Source organism: Megascapheus bottae, chromosome 1 (assembly GCF_031878675.1).
Source record: "Megascapheus bottae isolate mThoBot1 chromosome 1, mThoBot2.hap1, whole genome shotgun sequence".
In the NCBI taxonomy this organism is placed as follows: Eukaryota; Metazoa; Chordata; class Mammalia; order Rodentia; family Geomyidae; genus Megascapheus; species Megascapheus bottae.
Genome location: NC_143509.1, coordinates 15,324,535 through 15,351,440, shown reverse-complemented (window position 1 = coordinate 15,351,440; position 26,906 = coordinate 15,324,535). Strand labels below are relative to the sequence as shown.

At 48.8% G+C, this 26,906-nt stretch overlaps 1 protein-coding gene across 1 annotated transcript in view; it reads right to left on the bottom strand.

Moving 5' to 3' along the window:
- Positions 1-26,123, bottom strand: part of Mme (membrane metalloendopeptidase) — a 64,031-nt gene extending 37,908 nt beyond the window's left edge. Inside the window, exons 1-8 of the mRNA XM_090337926.1 lie at positions 25,981-26,123; positions 21,066-21,235; positions 20,210-20,245; positions 2,298-2,459; positions 1,424-1,504; positions 1,225-1,320; positions 988-1,106; positions 395-460 (exon numbers count right to left, since the gene is read on the bottom strand). Of these exons, the coding sequence (XP_090194052.1) occupies positions 395-460; positions 988-1,106; positions 1,225-1,320; positions 1,424-1,504; positions 2,298-2,459; positions 20,210-20,245; positions 21,066-21,225 (720 nt within the window). The 5' untranslated portion in view covers positions 21,226-21,235; positions 25,981-26,123. The remainder of the gene's footprint in view (positions 1-394; positions 461-987; positions 1,107-1,224; positions 1,321-1,423; positions 1,505-2,297; positions 2,460-20,209; positions 20,246-21,065; positions 21,236-25,980) is intronic.
- Positions 26,124-26,906: the final 783 nt, after the last annotated feature.

The window sequence follows — 26,906 nt, the reverse complement described above, 5'->3', positions numbered from 1 at the left end:
AGAACGCCTTCATGGCATCAGTCAACCTTTGACACTACCCTATGCTCTGAAAACCTGGTCATTTCCCAAATGCCACAATTTACTAGTGAATTAAATGTTTAAAACTGGCTTCACAAAATTCAGACTAGAATGCTTTTCAGTGCTAAAATCAAGATGCCGATAAGGAATTTAAAGCTTTTTCTTTTTTTCAAACCTTCACGGTCTCTTTGATTAATTCTCTGAAAGATGGCTCATTATTCTGTGTGATATCAGGTGTCTGTCATGAATGAAGAATGTGGGGAGGGTGTTCAGACTTGGCTCTATTCATCTTCATTAATTGCAGGTTTGGGGGGCAGATTGTTCTCTAGTTTATAATTTGGAGTTATTTCCTTCCCCTACCCCTTTCAAAACTTACCTCCTTATAAATTCCAGTGCATTCATAGTAGTCTCTGGACGGGAGGCCGAGTCGAGGCTGGTCAAACTAGAAAAAAATATACAAAACAAAAAAATATGATCGCAATCCACAGGTATAGAACAGCTGGAACAAAACCCAGAGATAGGCCGGCCACTGCCTCCAAGCTGGAGGCCAGGCATCAGAGGGAAGCCTGGCAGGAGGCAGCTTTCTACATCACTGTGCCCATGCACTCTGGGACCACTGGAGAAGATAGCAGAGGGGCATTAGGCTCCGCATCCATGCAGGAGCCCCAGGACCTGCACCTCCCACTGCCTTCTCCTCTCCCACTCTCACCTGGGGCCCCATCTCCTCTCTGGGGAGCCTCATGCATCTTTCCCTTTAATCAGGTGCATGAGCAAGCCCCGAGGTAGCTCTAGAACTCACTGGCGAGGGTGAGCCTTCTAGGCTCCTCACAGCAGTCCCATAGCACAGAAGGTCTCTGCCGCTCGTGTGAGTAAAATGAGAAAAGGCCTTGTTTCTAAACCTCAAATGCACAAGGTGTCTGGCAGTCAGGTCACACTGTGAAGACCCCGAGATGTTCAGCACACACTTACATGAATGATGTGCTGGGCAGAGTTCTTGTCATCAGTGCCAACAAAGAAATTGATGAGGACCTTTTTTCCATACTTGGAATTCAGTTGTGCAATAGCTTTCTCGGCTGTCCAAGACCCACCTAAAGCAATGAGAGTGGACACAAGTGTCTAGAAATCGGAGCTCATGACTGACACAATCACAGATGCCACGAGGAAATCCATGCGGTTTAAAAAACAAATAGCGGGGAGCTGCCTTACCATAGGTCTGTTCCCAGTTTTCAGTGGCCACCGGCCAGCCGTGTATCTCTGGCAGCAGTTTGAGGAGAGGCTGCCCACCTCGGCTCTCAATGGCAGCTTTAGGAAACAAAAGAAATGCACGGTGAAGGTCCCACACATTCAGGCCCCAGTGTGGGCATGCGTGCATTCTCTTGATAAAATGAACATAAGGAGCACTTACACTCATTGATACAAGATCTGTACAAGGTTTTGGCTTTCTGCACTGCCACTATGTCCTCTGGTTTGGATTCCTGAAGGACTTCTGAAAGAGGGCATTACAGAAAATACATCAGAACATTTGCTCATCTGCAGCTGTCATGGCTTCCAGTGTAGGCTCTGTAAACACCAGAACCCAAACTTCGTGATTCTTCTTCTGAGTGCCAAACTCCGATGGGAAAAGCCAGGCTTGTCTGCAGATCAACACACCTATCCCACCCTGAGGAGGTGTTTTTTTCAAGCTGATTCGGATGCTAGACTATTTAGATGGCCCTGACTGGCGTGCACTGCTGTCCCCTAGGCGAGAGTGTCTTCGTGGAAGTGACACAAGGAATCTGGAATGTAACAAAGATATCCTCTGGAAGAAGGAAATAGAATTCTCTTGGTGTAGCTGCACCCTTCATGTTCAGAATGTGCTAATGGATGGATGCTTCTACATGGCTAGATGTTAAAGGAGCAAAAGTTCCCCATCCCCCTCTGAAGTAACTTCTAGAGGATGGAACAGAGGATGGAGACTGGAGGTTAGTGCTGACCTTCCTCTAAGCTACCAAGAGAAGATGGGCATGAATCATGCCTTCCAGGAATGGAACGGACATGGAAAAAGCAGTGTTCCCTGATGCTTATTCATTTTTCCCTCTAAAATGGCATAAATACCCCATCTCTGGGGATGAAAGGCCTTTGTCACTTGTGTGCCCACAAACCTAGGCAAGACTGGGGGAGAGGAAAACAAGTCCACCAGCGCCAGATGCCTCAGCAACTCGAATCTTCTGCATGGAGCCCAGTAAGCACTCGCAGTACCAGCTTTTAAAATAAAGTAGGCAGACCGAGGGGCCACTCACCTTTGAGAACCACCTCCAGCTCATCCCTGAGGACGTCGAAATTGCTGTAGCGGGAGCTGGTCTCTGGGATGACATTGCGCTTCAGCCAGCCTCCGCAGGCGTACTTGAAAAAGTCTGTGCAAGGCTCGGCACTGGAGTCCATGTTCTGGATCAGCCGGGCAGCTGAAAGACCAGGGGAGAAGCCGGGTCTGATGCAGGCACATCCTCACACAAACGGACTTCTGCTTATGGTCACACCAGTGGCACCGGTGCTCCCTTTTCTTGTCTGTAGAACTGTCCATTTTGCTGCTGCGCTAATATCTGGGTGCATTCCCTGCTGTTCCTTTAGTCTAGTGGGCTTGTTTTGTTCTGGCAGCGCTGGGTCCTCCCATCCTCTCTCCAGTCTCTCCTAACCGCAGTAAGTCTTCTAGCCATTCCCATCTAACTAACTGGGTTTCTTGGTAGTCATCATTTCCAAAGGGAACACACACACACACACACCATTTCCTTGCCCTGACCACCTGGCCTGGTTATTCCCCTGCTCTGGTAACTCCGCTCTTCAGGGTGCAGGGATTTCACTCGTCTCTGGGAGTCCAGAGATGGAGGCCTACTAGTGGATTTTAACAGCTCAGTGGATCCAAAGCCAGTTATGCCTCCTTGCTTCTTGCATACAAAAGGTTTGCAATTCAAATTCACATCCCATTTGCATTTCTGTATGCAGAGTATGTCGTAAGACTGTCTGCAAGTATGTTCATTTTTCTTATGTCCCCTCTTTTATCTTGGAGACTGTAATGGAAATGCAAATCAAGCAACACTGAGAATTTACTGACTCTGCTAGGTGCTGCAGTTGATAAAAGGTGTGTAAGACACAGTGGGCTGGCACATAGGAGGACACGGCTGGAGCTGAAGGGAGGCCCACAGAGTCTTGCTCCACTCTCCTAGCCACTCTCTTTCTCAGAGCAAGCTGTGCTGTTTACAGTGAAGACAAAAGAGCCATTCCGCCCGCCTCCATGAGGGGAGTGGTGGCTTTCAGATGGGCTTTCCAAAGAACTTCAATCAATCAATCAGTGAAAAACTCCACTGAGTTGCCTTGCCGGGTGGTGAGGGTGTCTCCAGTTTGCAGTGGGCCTCAGCTCCCATGTCTGTCTGCCTCTGTCCACCCCTGGCCATGCCTGTCCACCCCTGCCATCCCCTCAGGCTCCGGTTTCTGGGTGCTAGGGTTAGGTTATGCTTGGCTCTGTAGTAGCCTCCCAGCCTGGAAATCCTCCTCCTCCCTCCTCAGCTGGTTGGTCACTTCTTACACTCAGTTGGTCACTCTTTACACTCTTTTCTGCAATCCCTTCCACAACCAAGGTGAATCCATAGGGTCACTCCTACTGAGTACAAGTCACACAACCAAGGCCCTGGCAGTCCCGCCCGTTTCTCCACAGTGCTCAGCTTGGCTCACAACCTTGCTCAGAAATGTCTGGCTTGTCTTTCCCCAGGTGAAAGCACCCATTTTCACCTTGGCCCTCAATACTGGATTTTCCTTCTCCCCGCACATTCTCTGTCAGTGCTGTCCCCAGCAGACAGAGTAGTTACTATCCCAAAGCACTTCTGTGCTTGGTCCTGGCCCTCTTACCTCCAACTGGCCAGCAAAAAGCTGGAAGGAGGTGTAGCTCACACAGGACAGTGCCAGCCTAGAGTGACAGAAACCTAAGGGAAAGCATCAGACTCCGGTACTGGTACAAAAAGAAATTCAAGGCAGGATGTTGGAAAGGCATGGGGGCTTAGGTAGGAAATGCTCCTCTCTGGGGAATGGGTGGCTGAGTCATAATGTCACTCAAGAGACAATGCATGGTAGGAGCGAGAAGAGCACAGGACAGAGATGGGAGAGGGACTGAGGATGGACAAGATTTCCTTCTCCCTAGACCTGCAGCACAGCCAACCTCCCAGCATCCCATGTCCACCACAGCAAAGACGGCTGGGCAGATGTGGGCAGGAGGGAGGAAGCGTGCTCAGGCAGGCAGGAGCACTGTCCACTTCAGTGCCACCCTGTAGAGTTCCTCTGAGCCAGGGTGCTTCCAGGACTTCAAAGTCAGCTGTGTTCTGAGGATAGCTCTGGGGCCATGGGCCAAGTCAAATCACAGGCTAACGCTTTCATGCCAGGGCTTTGATCAACCTCCTTTAATCTCCTCTTGTGGGTGGGGTGGGGTTCTGGGTTTGTCCCTCACTCTCCGGACCTCCTGGGTGCTGGCTCTTGGTTGAAGTGAGCAGTAGAGGCTGGGGGCTCACAGCTGTCATGCTGGCTGTGTTAGTGTTTTGTACTTTGTTGTAAATTACCCAACCTCTGCTCAGCCAACCTGGGCTCTCCTCAGATGTTTCCTCATCTGTGGGTTTCTGACTTCGGAACAAATACATGGAGTTTAAAAGTCAAACAAAGCTATCCTCTGAATAGATCCACACACGAAATCATCTAGGAAAGGCAAATACTGGGTGTGAGTGTGGGTGAGCAGGTGCCATGTAAGGCACGGGACAACTCAAAACATCACCTCAGCACAGAAGGTCCAGGCAGGCATGCGCCCAGGTATGTAAACCTAGGGAGATGGGTCATGGTGCCTCTCATTTTGCATTTCTTGCTCCTCTTTATTTTCCAATTTGTATTAGATGAATGCTCATTTCTTTTGCAATAAAGAAAAAAGATTTTTAATTTAAGAAAATAGTCACATAAAGACAAGAAAAGTAATCTCCTATTAATAATGAGCTTATTTCTTATAAATGACAATTCTGAATGTTCTGGGCTGATAATAAATGACACACTGATTTTTTTCCCCTAACTAATCTCCTTGTAATATTCTCCCAGCTTATTTGACTATAACAACTTAAAAACAGCTCAGCAAGCCTCTGGGAAGCCATTAATTACTGTATTCATGACTGAGTGCATGGAAATGGGGAGATGCTTGCAGGCTGCAGGAAGGTTCAGGTTCTTAAATGAGGCACACTGGCCTTGAATCCCAAGGCTCTGCAACATTTGAGTTGTGGAAGATTAAGTCACTTTCACAAGACTAAGTCAGAACTTGCACTCAAAGGTATGCAAGGGTCTGAGCTAAGGTGCTCCCTACAGGCGTGGGGTACAGAGCAGGGGCTGATAGTTGATAGGTGGGTAAGAAGAACATGTGAACAGCCCGCATCTCGTAGTCCCTAGCTCTCTGTCTCATTTTCTCTTTCTGTCAATGCCAAGGGCTGCTGGCTGGAATAGCACCGGAGCCATAAAAATGCACACTCCTAGGGACTATCTTTCTGGCCCAAAGTGGCCCTGAACATGCCTGCAGGCCTATGTTTTAAAACAATTTTTTTTCATTTGTCAAGCACTCCTGGGGAAATTGTCAGCAAAGCAGGGACACCTGAAATCAGTGATTGCAATGATCCGTTAGCTGTGTGGCTGGCACTCTACCGCGTGAGCCACAGCATCACTTGCCGTTTGCTGGTGGTTAACTGCAAATGAGAATCTCACTGACTTTTCTGCCTGGGCTGGCTTTGAAGTGCGCTCCTCAGATCTCAGCCTCCTGTGTAGTTAGGAATGCAGGCGTGAACCACTAGCACTAAGCATGGATTTCGGTTTTTTCCCCCATTATTTAGAGAATACTGTTTCTGTGATCAAACCCATGTAGATAAGACCTTAATATTTAATACAGTGGATTTCATTTTTAAAAACTTGATCCCTGCATAGACCACCTGAACTTTTCTGCATGAGTGATGTTATGGAAGCAAAATGCCAGATGTATGGTTGATGCTTATTATTCCTAGGACTTCTGTTTCGTACACCGACACCATCACCGAGTCAGTGCAGTAACTTTAGAGGAAATACAGGAGTGTCTGGTCAGCTGATGGATATGAGCATGTTGTGTGCTTCTGCTTAGAGACCTTCCTTCCATGGCTCTTGCCAGCCGCACTGCAGCTGGCACTGAGCATCTGTATGGATCCACGAGTGTTCTCAGTAGGCACAGTCCATGCTTATGTGGTGCGGTCTCACTCCATGCCCGTGGCTCTGCACCAGGCCAGGGAGGAGCTCTGTGTGCTTGCATTCTCCAGTAACCAGCTCTGTATTTGGCGGTCCCACTTGAAGAATAATCAGTTGCTAGCTGCATTTCATGTGCTCAACTCAACTGGACTACATCCTGTAAACCCTCTGCAGGCTGGAAATAGTTACGACACATACGGACCTGACCAATGCTTAGCCACGGGGCTAGCTGTGTGTCCACAATGGTCGGCTGCCTGTCTGAGCACTGTGGCTCACCATTCTATCCAGCACCTCCAGAGGATGTCGTTCAGCCTGCCACTAGCCGCGGGAAAGATCCACAGCCAGAATTTGGAGAGATTTCTAGCACACACATTTGCAGCATGCACTGATTTATGCATAAAGTCAAATAGTCTCAAAAGCTATCACTCAAATGGGGAACTGGTTGGCACTGGTGACACAGGTCAGGGGCTGAGATCTGGCAATCAGACGAGCAGCCAGCTGCACAGACATATCTTGAGATTCTTGTCTCTAATTAACTGGAGAAACTCAGATGTGATACAACCCCAGCCATGAGCCAAAACGCTGAGCAAGAAAACCCTGAGTTCAAGCCCTAGTACCAACACACACGTGCACACACCACACCTGTGCCTAGTGCACGTAGTCCATTCCCATGAGATTTACAGTCACATGTGGTGACGGGGCCTGACAGGTGTGTTCTGGGCACTCACTAAGCACTGAGCCTGATGCTAAGCACTTCCACATCTACTTTGGTATTTTCATTTAATCCCCTATTATAAATGCATCTCTGTTACCTTTATGTTCACTTGCTTGCTTACTGACTTTGAGACCATCTTGTGAAGTAGCCCAGGTTGGTCTATCACTTGCATCCTCCCGCCTCAGCCTCCCTGGTATATGAGCCGGAGGTGAGGATCAGCGTACATGACGTGGTAACTCTTTGGAGGTTTAGAATATGAGGACTCATGGTTTGTGGCCAAGGCCAAATGCTGATTTAGGGGTAATGCTGGGATTTAAACACAGATAGCTTAGTATCAGAGTCTAGATAGATAAGGACTGACCTACATTTGCCTGTTGCTTTGAATTATTTCCCTGAAAATTGTTCTATAGCCAGGCAACAGAGGCCTCAAACCTGCAATTCTAGGTACTCAAGCGGCTGAGATTTGAGGATTGCAATTAGAAGCCAGCCCAGAAAGGAAATCCCTGAGACTCTCATCTCCAACTATTCACCATGAAAGCCAGAAGTAGAGTTATAGTTCAAATGGTAGAGCAGAGGTATCCTTGAGACAGAGCCAACCAAGGCCCTGAGTTCCAGCTCCAGGACCAGCATACATTTTTTTAAAAAGTTCTATGAGAGGAAATATCATGCCTATTTCAAAGAAATCTAAGTATATGTCCAAGGTCACAATGAGAATTTAAAGTGAATTTAGGTCTAATTTTAAGATGATATTTTTCATACATGATTATTTTGTCATAACTCTAAGTAATACTAAAAAAAATCACAGAAGCTCTCTAGAGACAGGAAGAAAATCTAAATTAAATTACATAGCAACCACAGTTTTTCTTTATACCCAATTAAGATTTTAATTTCTTCATAACATGCATGCAGCTATATGAAGTATTTTTTAACCTCATTTGGCCCTGGATTTTAAGATTCTAAAATCAGATGGTCTGACATGGTCTTAGTTGGCTGTTCTCAAGCCAGTGAAATTTCATAACTTTACCTCAGAACCTATTTGAAGGAATGGCTCACAATCGAAGCAGGACCAAGTAGAATTTTCCAGAAGAGATTCCCTCAAAATTCACAACCAAAATATATTAAGACACAAAAGAGCTACACCAGTGTTTCTGTGTCAGTTCAAGTGCCATAAGTCTAAAAATAAGTTTTGCTTCACAGGTCCAATTTGCATTTTGAATTCTAATCTGGAAAAAAGCTATTAGGCATTAAGATATCACCTAAATACAATATGATGCTTAAATGAAGTTGGCAAGTTTTCTGTTGCTTCTAATGTGAAGAATAATACAGTTCCTTTAAAAAAAAAAAGTACAGCTGTGCCTGGCATGGTGGCTCACACCTGTAATCCTAGCTACTCAGGAGGCTGAGATCTGAGGATCAAGGTTCAAAGCCAGCCTGGGCACTAAAGTCTGAGAGACTCATCTATAATTAACTACCAGAAAACTGGAAGTGGCGCTGTGGCTCAGGGCTAGGGCAGCAGCGTTGAGCTGAAGAGCTCAGGGACAGTGCCCAGGCTCAGAGTTCAAGCCCCATGACCCACACACATACACAAAAAAAACAGCTGTAGGACATCAGGTGTAGGTAACCCACCTGTCCACCGGGCCCCCACCCACCACCCCAGGGGCACTCTGGGTAAATCCCAAGATCTGGAAGCCTGCTCATGTTCCCCTGGTGTAGACATGTTATGTTGATTATGTTACTGGTCAAGAATGACCGTCAGACCTCAGTTAATATGCAGTTACTGAGGTTAACTCAAAGCCTTCCTCCCGCCTTCGCTTCACTTTGGTGAAGGTACATGCAGAGAGGTTGAGCTAGTCCCCTGGTGCTTCTGGAAAGAGGCCCAGGATGAAATGAAGTCACACAACGTCTCTTCTCTAGATAGCACTGTTAAATTTAGCTCCTACCGTGAGCCTGGAATTGAGGTGGCATGATTCTGTGGAGGGAGTTTCACTACATGTATTTATATTTTCACAGTTCCTGACCAGTCCAGGAGACCTGTGGATTACACTCAATGATTTGCCTTCACCAAAAGACTTTGAACAGGCTTGAAACCTCATCTTATTTCCATTCTTTTTGTGGGCCTCTGCTTATGTGTTACCACATGCATTGGTCACAGTACCAGGAATGGCTGCTCATAGAGCTGTGGCTTTTCATTGGAAACACAACCTTTTCCTTTGTAACTTGGGGTAACTCCTGCATTGCACTCCATCCAGCCATGACATCACTCCACCCCACCACAATATGTCTCTTCAGCCATGACGTCACTCCACCCAGCCCTGAGGTCCCTCTGTCTAGCTCGGATATTACTCTGTCAGCTATGGTGTGGCTCTCTCCAACCACGATGGCTCTTTGATTTGGCTCAGGTTTTAATCTTTCTTTCTCAAACGTAGCCAGTGTTCAGCAGATGAAGAAAACACACTTGATGTGCAATCTAAAGGTTAGGAAGCAGCCCACCTACCGTGCATTTCCAGTAAAATATCTAAGCAGTCGAGGAAATGGAGTTGGCATTTCACAAACACACCATCTCCAAACACAGCAGCCTCCAACAGTGACAGCTGCCGACGGTGTGACTCTGGTGATGCCAGGCCTGCTACTCAGGAGGCAGAGATCCAGAGGACACAGTTTGAAACTAGCCTTGGCAGAAAAGCTTACTAGACTCTATCTCCAGAATAACCACCAGAAAAAGCAGGGCTAGAGGTGTTATTTAAGTGGTATAGCACGAGCCCCACAAGCAAGCTGAGCAAGTTCAAGGCCCTGAGTTCAAATTTTGGTGCAAACAGAAATAGAAAAAGGAAGGAAGGAAGGAAAGAAGGAAAAATAGAAGAAGGAAAAACAAGATAGTTGTTGCGAATAGCAAGAGATTTGGCTCAATAATGGTGTCCAGGGAACAAAGCAGAGCACAAATGACACAGAATGGGGGCTCCAGTGAGAACCAGAGTGAGGAAAGAGTGGGAGAAATGTGCGTGAAAATTTCCTTGCTGACCCAGTTCTGGCTTAGAAGGGAAGAATTAGCAGAGCAATTTAGACCACAGAGAGGGTTATATAATTGATTATTGCTAGCCAAGGAATGGGCTCAGCAAAGAGGAGAGAGATGTAGAGAATAGACAGGGCTGTGTGGAACTGCAAAATGGGGCTAAATGAGCATGGGGGCGCCACAGCAAGCCCTTATTCTCAGTAGTTGGGAGGGGGCTAAGGAGCAGGAGAGGGGAGGGGACTCTGACCAGTATATGCTCCACGTATGCACAGAATGACAGGTGTATTACATTGCACGTATGCACAATGAAACCTTCCCCTGGTTACAACTACAATGTGCTCATTAAAACCATCTTTTAAAAATGAGACCATTACAAATAAAAACAAAGAATGTCTGCAAATTATCACCATCTGCTGTTTATAAAATCCATACACACTGTTATCTGAATCTTAAAATATTTTGCTACTGGATCCTTTTGTCTATTACAATCTTTGTGGTTAAAAAGTGGCTTGTTTAAAGTCAGATAATGAGTATTGGGGAAAGCACTGAACCTTTCCACATGCAATCACATACGTGGTCTCCTTACAGATTGTCTTGACCGGATGGTAAGTCGATCAATGCAGAACCACAGGCATGCACGGCACATGTGCAGGCAGCTCTGTCCTTCCTCTGTGCTGTGCCTACAAAAGCTGCTTCCCCTCTTGCACATCTCCCCCTGCACATCCAGTCTGGAGGTCTAACCACGCTGGGCTCAGGTAAAGGGGCTGAGCAGTTCAGTGGCCAGTCCAGTGGGGCTGAGTCCTATTCCAGACAGATCAGAAACAGAAGAGGCTCTCAAATGAAAAGCACTGGGGCTGGTGCTGGTGGCTCAGGCCTGTAATCCTAGATACCTGGGAGGCTGAGATGTGAGGATCAAGGTTCAAAGCCAGATTCCAACTAACCAGCAAAAAGTTAAAAGTGGAGGCATCTCAAATGGTAGAAAGCCAGCCTTGAGTGAAAAAGCTAAGCAATACATACACACATACATACCCCATTCATATACACATACATGCATACATACATGCACATACATGCACACATACACACATTAAAAATCACTGGAGAGATGCCATCTGGTGGGCAGGAGTGATGGACAGTGTGCTCAGGACTCTTGCAGTTCTCAGCACTGGCAAAAGGTTACAAGGTGAGCTGCTGAGCTCCAGCCAGTCCCAGAAGGCAGCGGGAGGGGGAGTGGAAGCAGAGGCATTTCCAGAACTGGGAGAAGAGTCAGGAGCAAAGTCCCCAAAGAATGATGCAGAAGCTCTGCAACTGGAGTGAAGGTCAGGGCAGAGGAGCAGGCCAGGGCACTGAGGGCCAGAGGGCCCTGAGCCGCCGGCCGTGGCCAGTGGGTGCCAATGGGAACTGGGTGAAGGCTGCGAGCCTCCCGCTTCTTTCGTTGACTTTGCAGAGGGCCGTGAGTGCTGGTGTGGGTAACACTGGAAGGCAGCATTCTTGGCCTCTCATTGCACAGTCATGTGCTCACTACTGAACACTGTGCAAGTTGAGTCAGCAGCTATGTGCACATGGCTTTCTCCATCTGATTCGCTCAAATATAAACTGGAATAATTTCTCAAATATTACTACTTTGCTCCTGGGCTTTTAAGTTGTGAAATCACTCATTGCTATATTCATGCATTTGGGGGGAGATAATAAATTTATTTTTTCTTCAGACCAGTACAGATATAAAAAATAGCTTAATTTCATTATATCAGAAAATTATGCTAAAGAATTTAATAAAGGGATCTTGGGGGAACATTTGTAAGTTAATACTTGGTTGTCATTAACATCTTATTGTAAGTTTTTCATGATTTGAAGTTCTTCAAGAATTTTTTTGAGATCAGGAAAGCTTTGATTAATCCAAAGGAGGGAAAATCTACTTAAAAGATAAGATCTTATTCACGTTTTTGTTTTACTTGCTTGCTTTTGTTTAGGCATCAACCTCAGAAGAAAAGATGCGCTGTTGATTAGCAGATTCCAGCTAGATGCCTTCATTTATCTTCCCAAGCGTCTGGTCTCCCCAGAGACCTTAATTCCAATTTATTACCACAGTGTTCACAGCTAAGGCGCTGTCATCAGACTCACTGGATCAAAGGCACCAAAAGCAAAACCAAACCCAACAGAAAAGACAGTCTGACTTCTGAAATGTAAAAAGTTCTGTTTCCTTTTTTTTTTTTAAGTTTTGAAGGATGCTCACTTGGAGAAATGTTTAAACAAAATGATTTTAAGAACTTGTTGCTTCATTTTGAGTTTTCATCCAGGCTAGGGAAAGAGAAGAAAGTGATGCTAATTATTCTAATTGGCTGCAGAAGTCCTGGGACAACATGGCAGGAAAGTTGAAGCAATGGATGCTGTACACGCAACCCCCAGACCTCCCAGAACCTGGTGGGCAGTCTGCCTACCTTGGCTGTCTCCAGGTCACAGAGCACAGGCTCCTTCTGTCCCTCTCCTCCTTGCCAACAGTGGGACCACAGCCTCCTGTCTCCCATCTCCCACTGGAATCCCGGGCTTCACCCTCCCACTGTGATTAGCGTACCCCAGTTGTCCAAGCCGGACACTTACGCTGAGTTTCCTCACTCCTGTTCACCATCGTGCCTATGCCTTGTGAACCCCACCTTCCACAGAGCATTTCCCAGCTCTCTCCACTCTGTCCACAGCACATATTACCAGCTGGACCCAGGCAATCCTCACCCAGGTAAGCGCAGGAGGCTAACTACTGAGCACAGTACCCTTTCTTCACCACCAGCCCTACTCGGCAACACTGACTGTACCCTGCTTCCCTTGAAACCTTCTCCTTCTGGGACTTCCCATGGGCTGTGGGCAGTCCACTTCCTAGACAAGGCATTTGAGCCGTATGGAAAATGACAGGAGCTTGTTTGCACAGAGACTTGTGGGTATGAGAAAGTTCATGTATTGGAAAATCTATAGACAAACAGAACCAATCAGAAAGGGAAACAATGGACTGGAAAATATATGAGAAAATTGTTGGAAACTGTGTATATGAGCCAGGTGCAGTGGCTCACGCCTGTAATCCTAGCTACTCAGGAGGCTGAGATCTGAGGATCAAGGTTCAAAGCCAGCCTGAGCACAAAAGGACCTGAGACTCTTATCTCCAGTTAACCTCTAGAAAACGGAAAGTGGGGTTTGACTCAAGGGTAGGGCAGTAGCCTTGAGCTGAAGAGCTCATGGACAGTACCCAGGCCCAGGGTTCAAGTTCCATGACCGCCCACCCCCCAAAAAAAAGGTAAAGAAAAGAAACTGTACATGCCAGAAAACACATCTCCACAAAAGCCTTCCTGTCACAGAAGAGCAATGAGGGAGCTGGCACTGCCTGTAATTCTAGCTACTCAGGAGGCTGAGATCTAAAGATCGTAGTTCAAAACCAGCCTGGGCAGGAAGTCTTTGAGACTCTCATCTACAATAAACTACCAAAAAGCTGGAAATAGGGCTGTGGCTCAAGAGGTACAGCACTACTAGCCTTGAGCAAAAATAAAAGCTCAGGGACAAGGCCAAAGCCCTGACCTCAAGCCCCAAGACTGGCACAAAAAGAGAAGTGGAGGTCAAAGGTCCATTTCCAGAATTCAACCCATCAACCTCAAGAGATACATGTATTTGAATTACCCAACAGAAAGTAATGTCACTTAGGTGCCATCCAGGAGAGAATGTAAACCCTACCAGCACTCAGCCAATGAAGAATCAGGAGAGGGGTGTACATGCAGGAGGTGTGAGATTGCTGTAGAATCTCAGAGGGGCCTGCCCATCAGACAGACAGTGACCTTTGCAAGACTGCCAGCAAGTCTCTCTTCCAGTACATTCTTTGAGCTTGGATGCCAGAGGCTTCAAGTCCATCCTCTGAGCTCAGATGGTGGAGGCGTCAAGTCCATCCTTGGAGCTCAGATGGTGGAGGCGTCAAGTCCATCCTCGGAGCTCAGATGGCAGAGGCATCAAGTCCATCTTCGGAGCTTGGACTGTGGATCAGGGTTCTCAGACCATTGCTTCTGACAGGAGTTCAAATGCCCAAGCATGGACTAGACTGTGACTCCTGCCTTGGTCAACACAGGACACTGCCCATCCTGTCCCTTCTTGCATCTTCCTTACACCCTCCCTGGAGTAGCTCCACAGATGCTCTCTGGAGCCCCAGCCTTACCCAGCTCTCCTACACTGGGGACACGGAGATGCCTTTCCTGTCAGGGTAGATCTTTATACCAGGCAAGCTCCAACATGCCAGATCCTTCAGAAAAGCCATATGCTGGCTTTTAGCAAAGTTTGTAGGGAATTACAGCTTGTCCTTGGTATGGTCTGCAGAGTCTTTGCCCACATTATCTCCTCCAGTATTGTGTACTGTAGCCACCAGGAACCACTGGCAGTGAGGCAGGGTAGGCTGGGGAAGAGATGGGGAAAGGAGTTTTAAGAACTATAAAAAGTGCTGGCTCAGCTGGGTGCAGTGGCTCATGCCTGTCATCCTAGCTTTCCCAAGCTGAAATCTGAGGATCACGGTTCAAAGCCAGCCCGGGCACTAAAGACCGAGAGACACTTATCTCCAATTAATCACTAGAAAACAGGAAGTGTGGCTGTGGCTCAGGGGTAGGGCGGTAGATAGCCTTGAGCTGAAGAACTTAGGGACAGCGCCCAGGCAGAGTTCAAGTCCCATGACCAAAAAAAAAAAAAAAAAAAAAAGGCTAGCTGGTCCAGAAGGTGAATTCAGGAAGCAAGTGAAAGGGCAGGTAAGCTCCCCTCCTTTCAGAGGCTAAGATAGTTGCTGGGGACATAAAGGGTCTCTATAATCTGCCTGCTCCTTTGCAGTGACAAACACCTGCAGCTCAATGAAGACAGTGAAATCAGAAGTTTATCCTGTCTCTCTGTCTCTGTCTCTGTCTCTCCCCCCTCTCTGTTTTCTCAATAAAAAGCATTAAGTAGTGCACATGTTATTTCATGAAATTAGATGTTAATTGGAACATATCTGTGTACTAGACCTATGGCATATTTCCATGAAAGGCAATTAACTCAAAGCAGACTGCCATTTGTCCCTGAATCTTCTCTGTGAAATGAGATACTTTTAATTCCAATGTCTCTACATAAGGGAAAGGCATGCACACAGCTAAAAATCACTTCATTAAGGTCACAGACCATATCTCTGATGCCAAACTGTGCTTAATGGAAAAAGATAGAGTAAGCTTTCAAAAGATTCCTTCTTCATTATTCATGATATTAGTGTCTCTTTCAAAGTTTACAGCTGTGTTCTCTCCAGTTTCCTGTGCCCATTAGCAGAGAACCCCTGCTCTACCCCAGACCCAGCAGCCAATATCTGACCCTGTGCTCTTGACTCCTTCGCAAACTGAAGATGAAGGAATTATGCAACACATGATGTTGTGTCTGGCTTACTTCACATTGAGCAGTGATTCTACAGATCTTACGTTCTGTCGCTTGTGAAGGTAGCTTGAAAAGTGTTGTGATGGGCGATCACACAAAATTCTGCTGGGATGTGTGCTCTCCTCGCCAGGATAAGGATTATGGCATTGGAGGCTAATTATAGGGTCAGGTTTGTTTTTTTTTAATTGCCAAATTGTTTCCCAAAATGATTCTCACATTTTGAGGTGGGATGTATGGAAATTTACACTCCCCAGAGACATGTGCCAGTGTGTATTCCTCCCATCCTCGCCAACATGGTAGTCTAGCTTTTTATGACAATGTGTTGTGGTTAGTCATTAGATACCAATTTGCCTGGGTTAAGTGATTCTCTGACCAGGCAGGATTCCCGGGGAGGTAGGCATGAAGCATTTCTGCAAGAGACTGGCATTTGAACCTGTGGACTGTGACTGGCACCAGCGAGAGCAGGAAAGGCAGGAGAGCAAGGAACGCCCTCTCCTCTGGAACCCCACCTCTGCACTCTGAACTCCAGTGCAGTTCCTGTCAGCCCCAGTGCCTCTGGGGCCTCAGACAACACAATTAGGGCACCAGCAGCAGCTTTCCCAGTTCTCATCCATAAGGAAATTGCATGCTGAGACATGCATGAGTGGATTCCCATACAATCTCCTGCTCAGCGGAGCGCCAGTGGCTCTCGCAGTCCTAGCTACTCAGGGAGCTGAGACTTGGAGAATCTCCGTTTGAAGCCAGCCCAGGCAGGAAAGTCTCTAGAGACTTCATCTCCAACTAATGAGCAAAAAGCCAGATTGGATGCATGGCTCAAGCGGTAGAGTACCAGCTGTAAGCAAGATAGCTGAGCAATAGTTCAAGGCCTTAAGTTCAATCTGTTGTACCAGCCAAGAAAAAAAAGAGAGGGAACCCTCTTATATCTGTATCTGTATAGAGATATTCAAGATTCCTCTAGAAGTCTATGGAGCTCTCTGTATTGTTTCTTTTTCTATGCATTTTCCTGAACAGAGAGAACTTTTCTGGTCAGTCTAGAAGTAGGACCAGATAAGAGGCCACCACAATTTCTTCAAGGATGGATATTTTCATGGCATTTCTGTTCTGGTTTTATGACTACACTGGATTTCAATCTCCTTTAAATAATCCACTAATTTGATCTATCTGGGCTGCATATCACGGCCTGGAAGATGTACCAGCAGGGCTCAGCCTGGTCTCTCCTTTGCAGTAGGGTCCTCTGTGTCTCCCCACAATATCTCTACAGAGACTCAGGGTCTGCAGACCACCCCGGGCCAGTGTGACCCACTTTTTACCAGACACATCCCTGCTTTTCCCATTGTCAGAATTTTCTAAATTACTTCTCACACTGTCAAAGGAGTTTAGATAGATAGTGTACATTACACCCAGAAACTGCAAACACACTACTTTGTAGCTGTAAAGCAAACCTTTGAACTCCCTATGATCTTACTGAACATGTCTATCTCCCCTCTACGTGCTTAATTCAGCTTATCTAGGTGTTCCATTCCTCGGCGAGGCATAAAAATGACGGTGTACTGCTGTCTAAAATGTCCCTAGAATGTAAGAAAATCTTCTCTACAGATGCATATTTATCTTGTAATTGACCCTACCTTTTTCTGCCAGAATTGGATTGGCAGACAAAGTTGGCTGGAGAGAGTCTAGGCGAGCATGACCACAGATTGTCTTGGGACCTGAACTGGGCAAGCTGACCAGGGCTAGTCTAGTGAGTGAAGCTGTGTTTCCGGAGTCCATTTGTTGAGAGGCTGGTCTGTTCTGACTCCCCACATGATGTCATCACGCACAAATCTGTCATGCCATGGTCCTATCTCCTGCTCTGAGGGATTCCCACCCAGTGTTGGCCCTGATCCTTCATGGCTGTGTGGCCAGGGCCTTGCAGAAGCATGAGACTCAGCCAGACAAATTCCAAATTACACTGGGAAGCCACTACTTCATCAGAATTTCTCCTTTCCGTGTGTGTCCTCACCCACTGGCTGTCCGCCTGAAAAGTGAACTTTGCACAGTGTAGAAGTAAGGCATCATTCTCAGGAGCCTCATCAGGCTCCTACTGCTTCTCTAAGCTGCAGGAAAAACAGCCATGTCCGCTGCTCTGCCAAGAGTACTGCTCTCTCAGGGTTAAGTTGCCCGCATCTGACTGTGAGCTAAATAAATGCCTAGTTTCTTTTCAGTTTAAAGTACTGGGTGACTGAACCCATGGCCTGGTGCTTGCTAGGCAGGCACTCGATCACGCATGTCCTGCTTCAGCCTTGTGAGCATCGGTCTGGGTGTGAGGCCAGCCACTGCCTGTGGCCCTCTGCATAATATGGATTACAGGCAGGTTCCACCACACTCCACCTACTCTTTACAAGGCTACTTGGCCTCAGATATTCCATTAAGCTGCTAGATAATGGATGCCCAGTGACCTTTGCCATGCCCCAGTATGCAGGGATGGAGGGTGAAGGTGTAGACATCACAAAGCAGCGGGCTTCTGGGGCCTAACAGATAGCCCGGCACTTCTGTCTGGATTTCACTTCTCAGAGTCTTCTCACATCTTTGAGCTCTAAGTTCCAACATGAGGCAATGTTCCACAAACTATGATCAAGTCTAAAGCACTGAACATTTCCAAGACCCCAGGGCTACACCCCACCTGGCCAGGTCCCAAGCTGCTGGCTCACCTGTGACAGAAGCCACCCTAAGTCCATCCTTGGCAGTGCAGGCCAGACAGGCTGCACGTGGCCTGGGTGCCAGGCAGGAACTCCAAAACTCTGTGGCAACATCACCTAGATGTACTTATAAAAAATATGCTGTGCAACTCATAATCCAATTTCCTCAAAATTAAAATGAGAAAAATAAATAAAAAGGAAGAAAACGAAGAACAGATTAAGCTAAGTGATGTAAGAAACACAGGAAATGCACTAAAGACAGAAGTAAGCATCCAGGTGGAAGTTTCTCAGAACACGGCATGATATATGATAGGGCAGTTGTTAGACAAGTTGTGGGGAGATCTGGAAGGGACTAACTCTGACAATGCAGGTACGTGTTGACCCTGCCATCTCCTAACCAAGGAATCTGTGCAGAGCCTGGAGAAGAAAGAAAAATGCCTTTGTTTCCCAGCAAGCCATTGGCTCGGAAAGTCCATGCTGTTAAACTCAGCAGACAGCGGCTTGGATCCAATTGTATATTCCTCATACACAGTTCAGGCCTGGGGCAAAACACCTCAAAAAATCAACCAGAGTCAAGGCCACGGACTCAGACTTGGCGCACTGGACCCTGATGGAGAATGAGCATTTCCTGTCCCCAACGTGCAGCGCTTACCGAGTAAGAGGAAGCAGAGGAGGGGCTCCACGGCACACGGCTAAAGGACACAACTACAATATCACAGATCCTCCTTCATTACAAAGAAGGGGTCCGAGCTCTTGTCAGCCACCTCCTCTCTGCACACTGCTGTACGTGAGCGATTCCTCTGCCCATGTTCTGTCTTTATTACGGAGGGTCCCAAGTCCATCCCCTGTTCCTCTCTTCTGCCATGAGGACTTAGTATCATTCCCAAGGCTCCCCTTCCATGCCCCCCAAGCCAAGAAGTCCTCAAATCCAACTCTAGACAATTCTGCTCGGTGTCTGGCTCCCTGCCATCTGCCTGTCCTGCTGTCTGTCCTCCAGCTTGGACGAAGCACACGGAATTCCTCTTCACCTCTGTATCTGCAAGACTGGTGCTGCTTTCTTTTGGCTTCAGGGTTTTTGAAGGTGACACCATTTCAACTCACCTCTATCCTGGTTTTATCATCCTGTCTAGTCCCTGAATGCTTCCCTCTTGTTGTCTCAACCACATGTACCAGACACAAGCAGAAATTCTAGTACAAGGCTCCATCACAGGAGAGCCTCCATCACAGGAGAGGCCTCATCAAAGGAGAGTCTCCAACGGAGGAGAGACTCCACCACAGGAGAGCCTCTGTCACAGGAACCTCCATCACAGAGAAGTCTCCACCATTGGAAAGTCTCTGTCACAGAAGGTTCTGTTAGAGACAAACCTCTGTCACACATAAGTCTCTTTCACAGGCATGCCTCTGCCACCTCTACACAGGTGTCTCATGCACAATGTTCAGTCCAGCCTTTCCCAAACCACCTCTCAGCTTTTACCTCATCATGCCCCTGTCCCAGAAAACATTTACTCCTCTTCTGTGCTCACAGCTACCATAGGTTTCAAGGCTCTGTAATGTACCTTAGCTGCTCAGCCTGTGTTTTGAGTAATTTCCAAGAACATGGTGCATTCTTTTTTTGTTGTTTTTTTTTCATGACCCACATCATACCCAGGGCCTGGCACATGTTGGCCAAGCATCAAGCTCACCTCCAGAACCATTTCACTCATTTTTGCTCCTTCTCTTGGATATCAGGAATTCCCTCTTCCATGCCTCCACTTTCAAATCCTGGCCCACCCACACCCCTCCTAGTCCTATGTCACTCCCTTCCAAACACATATCCACCATACATCAGCTAACGGTGACCTGCCCCATCCAACACCATTCTTGGCTACACACACACACACGCAAAAGACAGTTTTTACTGCTTTCCTCTATACCCCAAGAGCACAACATGGAATCATTTTCTACACTATGCCAATGAATCCATCTACCACTTAAAATGTTTTTATTTTCCTTAACTAAAGGCAAAACACACAAATAAGTGACCTGAACACAAACATAAACAAAGAACAAATGCACACATCTCCAACAGCATTTGATTATTAAATGCCCACCATTTTGAAACTAGTAAGTGCGAACGTGATCTCTTACCTGATTTTATGCAGTCTGATGACTTGCAAACACCATCTAGGAAAAAGAGAGTGGACATAGAAATATTTACATGTTTTTCAATCCCTCTTTGCCTTTTGCTCTTAAAAAAATAAAAGCCCTGCCAATTAAATAAGCAATTCCTTAAAGTATGAGCTGAATGCGAAGCCTTACACTGCTGGTGGTTAAAAAGCAACACAGGTGGATGCAGGCAGATGGCTTAGACAAATCCTAAATTGGAAGTGTGATTCTACAGAAAAATGCATCTTTTTGTCTTTTCCACCAGCTGGGCCCTGCACTATTCCATTTAAGTAGCTACCTGTTCCACTTATCATCCAGCCATCATATTCTCACATTAAAGAACCAGTCTTGACTAATCCCTGTTGTAAATCTTCCAAGACCAGATCAAGTTTCCCAGTCCCTGGGACAGCCCTTTACAACCTCAGTGGCTACAAAACCCCACTAAAGACTGTGAGTACCGTCAGCCACAGGACGGTGGATACTTAATTAGTCTAATAAAGCCACCCGTTAGCGTCCTCGTACATCTGATCTAAGCACACTCAGTGTACTTGGCAGTTACTGGGCCCTGCGGGGAAGGCCGGCGTTTTGACCAGCAGGAGTCCATTTTATCCAGGGAGGTGTGCCTCTCGCACACCTGCGCGGAGGTGGGAAGGCGCATGCGTGGTGGAGGGAAGGCGCATGCGTAGTGGCAGGAAGGGGGGCATGCATGGCGGCGGGAAGGCTCACAGCGCACGCGCAGCCGTGGCAAGGCGTGTGGCGCATGCTGCAGTGCATGCTGCGGTGCATGCTGCAGCCGCATCCCCTCGGGCCACGAGGACGCTGCAGGCCGGCCACTCACCGTCATAGGTTGCATAGAGCGCTATCATGGTCACGGCGATGACTGTGAGCAACAGGACGAGGACCGAGAGGCTGATCTCCAGCGGGGTCCATCGCTGCTGCTTCTTGGGCTTAGGAGAGCTGAGGTCAGTTATATCCATCTGACTTTCCGACCTGCCCATCACCTACAGGCTGCAGAGACAGAGACAGGTCAGCCACGCGCGACACGTGCGTAGATGCAAAGAAAAAAGTATATATTGATAGCTATCATAAACACACACACACACACACACACACGTGATTTTCCAAATGCTTAGGAATGGGGCAGAAGCCAGATGTCCATGGCTCTCGCCTGCAATCCAAGCTACTCAGGAGGCTGAGATCTGACGACCAAGATTTGATGCCAATCCAGGCAGAAGCGTCCCTAACACCATGACACCTTACCTCTAATTCACCAGCAGAGCGCTGGATGTGGAGGTGTGGCTTAAATGGCAGCGCACCAGCCGTTAGGAAATAAAGCCAAGCAAGAGTACAAGCCCTGAGTTTAAGTTCCATTATCAGCACACACACACACACACACACACACACACACACACACACACACAATCTGAATAAAAACAAAAGGTTAATCTATATTAGCAACTACTTCTTTGGTTGGAAAATCAAAATTTTGAATTTGCAAGAACACATACACAACCACAGGGATTTGATAAGTCTAGATTCCCACCTTTTGTTAATCACCGAAGATCTCAACAGACTCAAACAGAAACTTGGCTGGCTGCCTGCACAGTGTTACTTCAGAAGTTTGTAAGCAAATAAATTCTCTATCATTATTTACAGCATTTTAAACTCACCCTTCTGAACTTTGGACTAATGTGAAAGGTTAACTTTATATCTTGCTCCAAGGGTTTCTATTATAAGTTCCAAAAATCAATGACGAGTGCCTGGAGGTTATGACTAAGCGATAATTTCAAGTAGGATCACAGATAAAGCCCCAGGGGGCAAACACCTGACCAAGAAGTCATCTGAGTCATGACTACTACAGAAAAAAAAATCCAAGAGGAACAAACACCCCAGGTAGTTTATTTTACTTATGACAACAACATGTATTTTTTTTATGGCTCAAAATTACTACTTCTGATATGTGCGTCTAATAAACTGGTTAGACAACATTCTGAAAGTAGTCACTCACTGGATCAAAAGTTGGTGATGAAACATATCCAAGTGGAAAATACATTTGTTGGTGGCTCACACCTGAGCCTGCCTTCTGAGCAGCTACTCAGGAGCCTAGCTACCTGGAGGGTCAGTCTAGACAGAAAAGTCTATGAGAACTCATTTCCTAAACAGTGGAGCAAAAAAGCAAGGATGGAGGCATTGTTCAAGTGGTAGGGCACCAACCAATCAGCAGGAGACTCATTCCACTTTCCAGTCTATGTCTATATCTCCTACACACCTTCTCCCTAAACCTCCTAGGGTGGGCATTACATTCCAATCCTATGCTGCAGAGAAGGGGTGTAGAGAGACTCCAGGCCAGATTTTGTGTTGGCCAAGCCCACACAAATTGTCAACATTCTTTGTGGAAAACACGAGGTTAGGTCACTGTTTGAAATACAATTGTTTCCTGCCATTCCAGCTATTTAGGATCTTGTTGCAGAAATCGAGGGTGGAAAGTTAAAGGGATATATGCCTGAATACTAAATGTCATTGTTTTTGCTAGAGGCCTAGTAATTATTTACAATTAGCTTACCAATTAGCTTAGAGCAACTTCAATTTTCTGGCAGACCTGTAGACATGAATATCAGAAGCTCAGATCACCCATTGAGGGCTCAATACAAATTCAGCCCTAGACCCAACTGCTCCGAAACCATCTTTTGTGGAAATGGTTGCACCACAAAAAGTAGAAAGAGAATGGCTCTCGATTTGAAGGTCATCAGGAAGACCCAGTAGATAACTGCTTCCTGCTGAGTTATTAATAAAGGAATCACACTAGAATTCAAAGTGCCGGGTCCAAAGTCTTACACACATTCCTCTTGATTGCACGAGGCTCTCAGAAGGACAGGGGATAAATAACAGTGTTTTATTGGACAAGGGAAGCAGTGGCTGCTCACTGAAGACAGAATATTATGTACCTGAACGTTGCCATGTCTTGTTAATGATTACGTAATGCTTGTCAGCTGAAAAGTCTCTCGGGTGGTGGGGTGGTGGGGTGGAGATGCACTGACTGGTCCTGGTTCAGACTTAATGCCTGGATTCCTTACAGAAGTAATCATGAAGAATCATTTCCTTGGTCCCCCTGGATTTCCAGGTGGACCTTAGGAACATCAGAATATTAAATCTCATTCACTTGAGAACTCCCTTAAAACCATCTCCCTGCTGCTCTAGTCTACATTTCAGAAGACAATCTTGAGAAATGTGTTAGTGACAGAACAACCCACTTCTTTTCCTTGCCATTAGTTCTTTTTTTAGAAATGTCACTGGATGCCTCTCTGAAGGGAGACTCAAGGCCGGGAACTGGAGCACCCCGTGGGTGGGACCCACCAAGGCCTGTGACTCCCCCACAGAGCTCCTGCCTGGCAGGCAGGCAGGCAGGCGCTTCCACTCCCTGGCTGGCTTCTTACCCTGGGAAGCATGCAAGCCGCTGGGCTCTCATGAGGTTGCCTCCAAGGCTGCATGGAACTGCATTGGAGAGGAAGCACCATCCAACTACCTGAACTCTGCCTTCCCTCTGGCACATGCTTTGTGAATCCTTCAACTAGGCCTGCTTGCCCCTGGGCAGGGCTTTCCAGCAGCACTGAGAGGCAGTGCCTTAACTTCCTCACTGATGTTCCCCCTCATACTTCATTCCAGGTGAGATCAGGTGATGCTGGGATTCTCCCAAGTCAGGAAACTAGGGCTCAGAATGCTGAACCTCCAGATGGGGACCTACTGCTAGCACTCAGCTCTTAATCATCCAAGTTCACCACACCCAGCCACATTTGAGAGAGAGAGAGAGACCGAGACAGACAGGCTAGCAGACAGATAGACAGGCAGACAGGCAGACAAAGAGAGAGAGAGAGAGAGAGGGCATACCATGAAGTTGATACTTCTGGTCCTAAAAATATAGTGGCTATGCAGAGACAAACCTGCACTGGTAATGTCCCGGCTCCCTGCAGATGTCCTTAGAAGCTGGACCTGCGCAGTTAGTGTCACTTTGGAAGGACAGGGAAGGTCGGAAGGCCCAGCTCTACAAGGACCCTGCAAACTTCAACTTCGCCACACCAGGAGAACCAGAGTCTGTCCTGCTGAGTTTCAAATGCCAGGCCCGGCCCGGATTCTCATGGAAGAATCCTCCCCCTCCTCATGCAGCATTAACTTATTCCCGCACGGGCTGCGCAGTGGCCGCCGAATGAAGGGAAACGGAGGCTGGGGAGAACCCTTGGGTTCCAGATTTGCACCGTGCAGGGGCACGCGGGAGAGATTACAGCTCCACAGGCTCCGGTGAAGTCCAGAGGGCGGGACGAAGTCCGCACCCGCAGCGCCAGCCAGCAGCGCCTCTCAGCAAGGGTCCCAGGGCTGCAGGGCGCCAGATCCCGGGTCCCAGGGCTGCAAGGCGCCGGGTCCCGGGTCCCGGGTCACAGGGCTTAAGAGCGCCGGATCTCGGGTCGCAGGACCCGGGTCCCGAGTCACAGGGCTTAAGGGCACCGAGTCCCGGGTCCCGGGTCCCAGGGCTTAAGGGCGCCGGGTCCCAGGGCTGCAGGGCGCCGGGTCCCAGGGTTGCCGGGCAATTCCTTTCCAGCCGGGTCCCCCCACAAACGCCAGAGCCGTGCTACACGGCGCATTTCCGAACCCGCCGCTTCCAGCCAGGTACCAGTGTTCAGAGTCACAGCGCTGCCTCTGGTCCTGGGTGGAGAAGGGACCGGCCCCCGGGGGTGGAGGAAGGCCACGCGGGACCCGGCGCCCGGCACCCCGCCCTCACCCTACAGAGGCTGCGATCGCTTAGGAAGGAAAAAACTTCTCTCCACAAAAGAGCCCCCGCCGCCCCCGAGCGACGCCGGCACCAGGCGTCAATTACATAAGAGAGACCGCGGCGAGCGAGGGGAAGGGCCCGTGGAGCTCGGGGAGGAAAAGTGTAAGAACGAGCAGAAAAGTGGATGCGATCCCGAGGAGAACCCCGCAGAAACCGAAATGAAACAAACCTGGCTCAAAAAAAATCAGCGTCTGTGCGCAGGGCGAATCCGCAGCCCTAGTGTCGCCCGGTGCGGTCTGGGCGCGCCGGCCTCCAGGAGACCTAACCCGGGCGCCGGGAGCCACGCGGGGCCGCGGCCCGAGACCTGACACCACGCCCTGAGCCCTCCTCCAGGTCGCCCGGGCCCGGCCCTCCCCTCGGCCCAGGTCCTCACGGCCCGGCCACGCCTCCCGCCAGGCCGGGACCGGCCCCGCGCGCCCCGGCCGCTGCGCCCTTGCGTGCCCGGTGCCCGGCGCGCGTCCTGCGGGCGCCTGGCGCCCGGGTCACGTTCTCCCCGCCGGCCCGGTGCCCACTCGCTCCCAGGGCTCGCCCGTCTTGCGGGAGAAGTTGGCGGCGGCCGAGCCCCGCAGCGCCCCCGCGAAGCCCGGCGCGCCCCGTGCGCCCCCAGCTGCGCCCAGCCCCGGCCGGGCCCCGGGGTCGACCTCGGCCCACCTGAACCCTGGGAGGGAAGGCAACCGGGACCCGGGCACCCCTGGGACCCCCGAGAGACTCACCGCAGCCTCTCACCGCATCTCGGGCGGACTAGGGCGGCCGTGGCGCCCGCGCTCGCTCCAGCCCGCCGCCGGCACATGTCCGCGCCCCGCGAACGGCGCCCGCGCCCGCCGTTTCCCCCGTGACCCTAATCCCCCGTGGGTTCCCAGAGCCCCGGGTGCGTCCTGAGCCCGCCCTCGGGCGAGAGAAAGTCCCCTCCCAGCCCCCGCCCGCCGCTCACCGTTCCCCCGAGGACCCTGCCCAACATTCTTGGGATTGTTCAGCTCCGGGCTTTCCAGAAACCAGGCGCAGGCGGTGGGGCGGTGGGGAGCCTCCGAACCGCCCCAGCCACCAGACCACCGGCCGCTCCCGCCTCCCCTTCTCTTCTCCTCTAACCTTCCCTCTCTCTGTGTCCTCCCCTCCCCCAGCTAGTCCCTCCTCACTGATCTCACCTCATCTCCCCCCACCCCCTTTCTGTTTGCCTGGCTTGAGTGATACCGGGAGGACGAGGATGAGCGCTGGCCGGCCTCTCCACCCTCACCTCCCACCCCGAATCTCACCTCTCCTTACCCAGGGCTCCCTCGGATGGACCCCGGGCCAGGGCTTGCACCCTGTGCCCGGTCGTGAGAAACCAGTGTGCGCCCGCATTGATTTCACAGAGTCATTTTCACTGAAGACCCCTAGATTCCATCTGGAAATCTGGAGGTAAAACCGAACGAGACAGGTCTTTTTATAAAAGCTGCTTTTCACAGCGACTGTGCGAGTTTTCATTGCAGAATTTTAATGCAGTTATGGAATGTCAAGTATACCCCCTCTCCCTCCCTTTGAACCATAGATTGTACAGGGGCAGGGGTGTGTAGCATGCATGCGCGTGTACACACACACACACACACACACACACACACACACACAAGAGTGCAAACCAAGGCACAACCAGAGTCTCCTGAACTTGGCAGTCTCTTGTCCTCCTCACCTCTCTCCCACTTTTCCTTTCTGTATTTTAGACACTGTGTGCAGTGCATTACCACCTCCGCGCCCTCCCCAGGCCCTCCCAGGTCTGTGGTCCTGTCCTCCAGCCGGAAGAGGAAGGGGTGGGGGGAGGGGGTGGCCCTAAGTCTGCTGTCACCTTACTGGGTGTAGGGGGGGAGGGGTGGCCCTCAGTCTGCT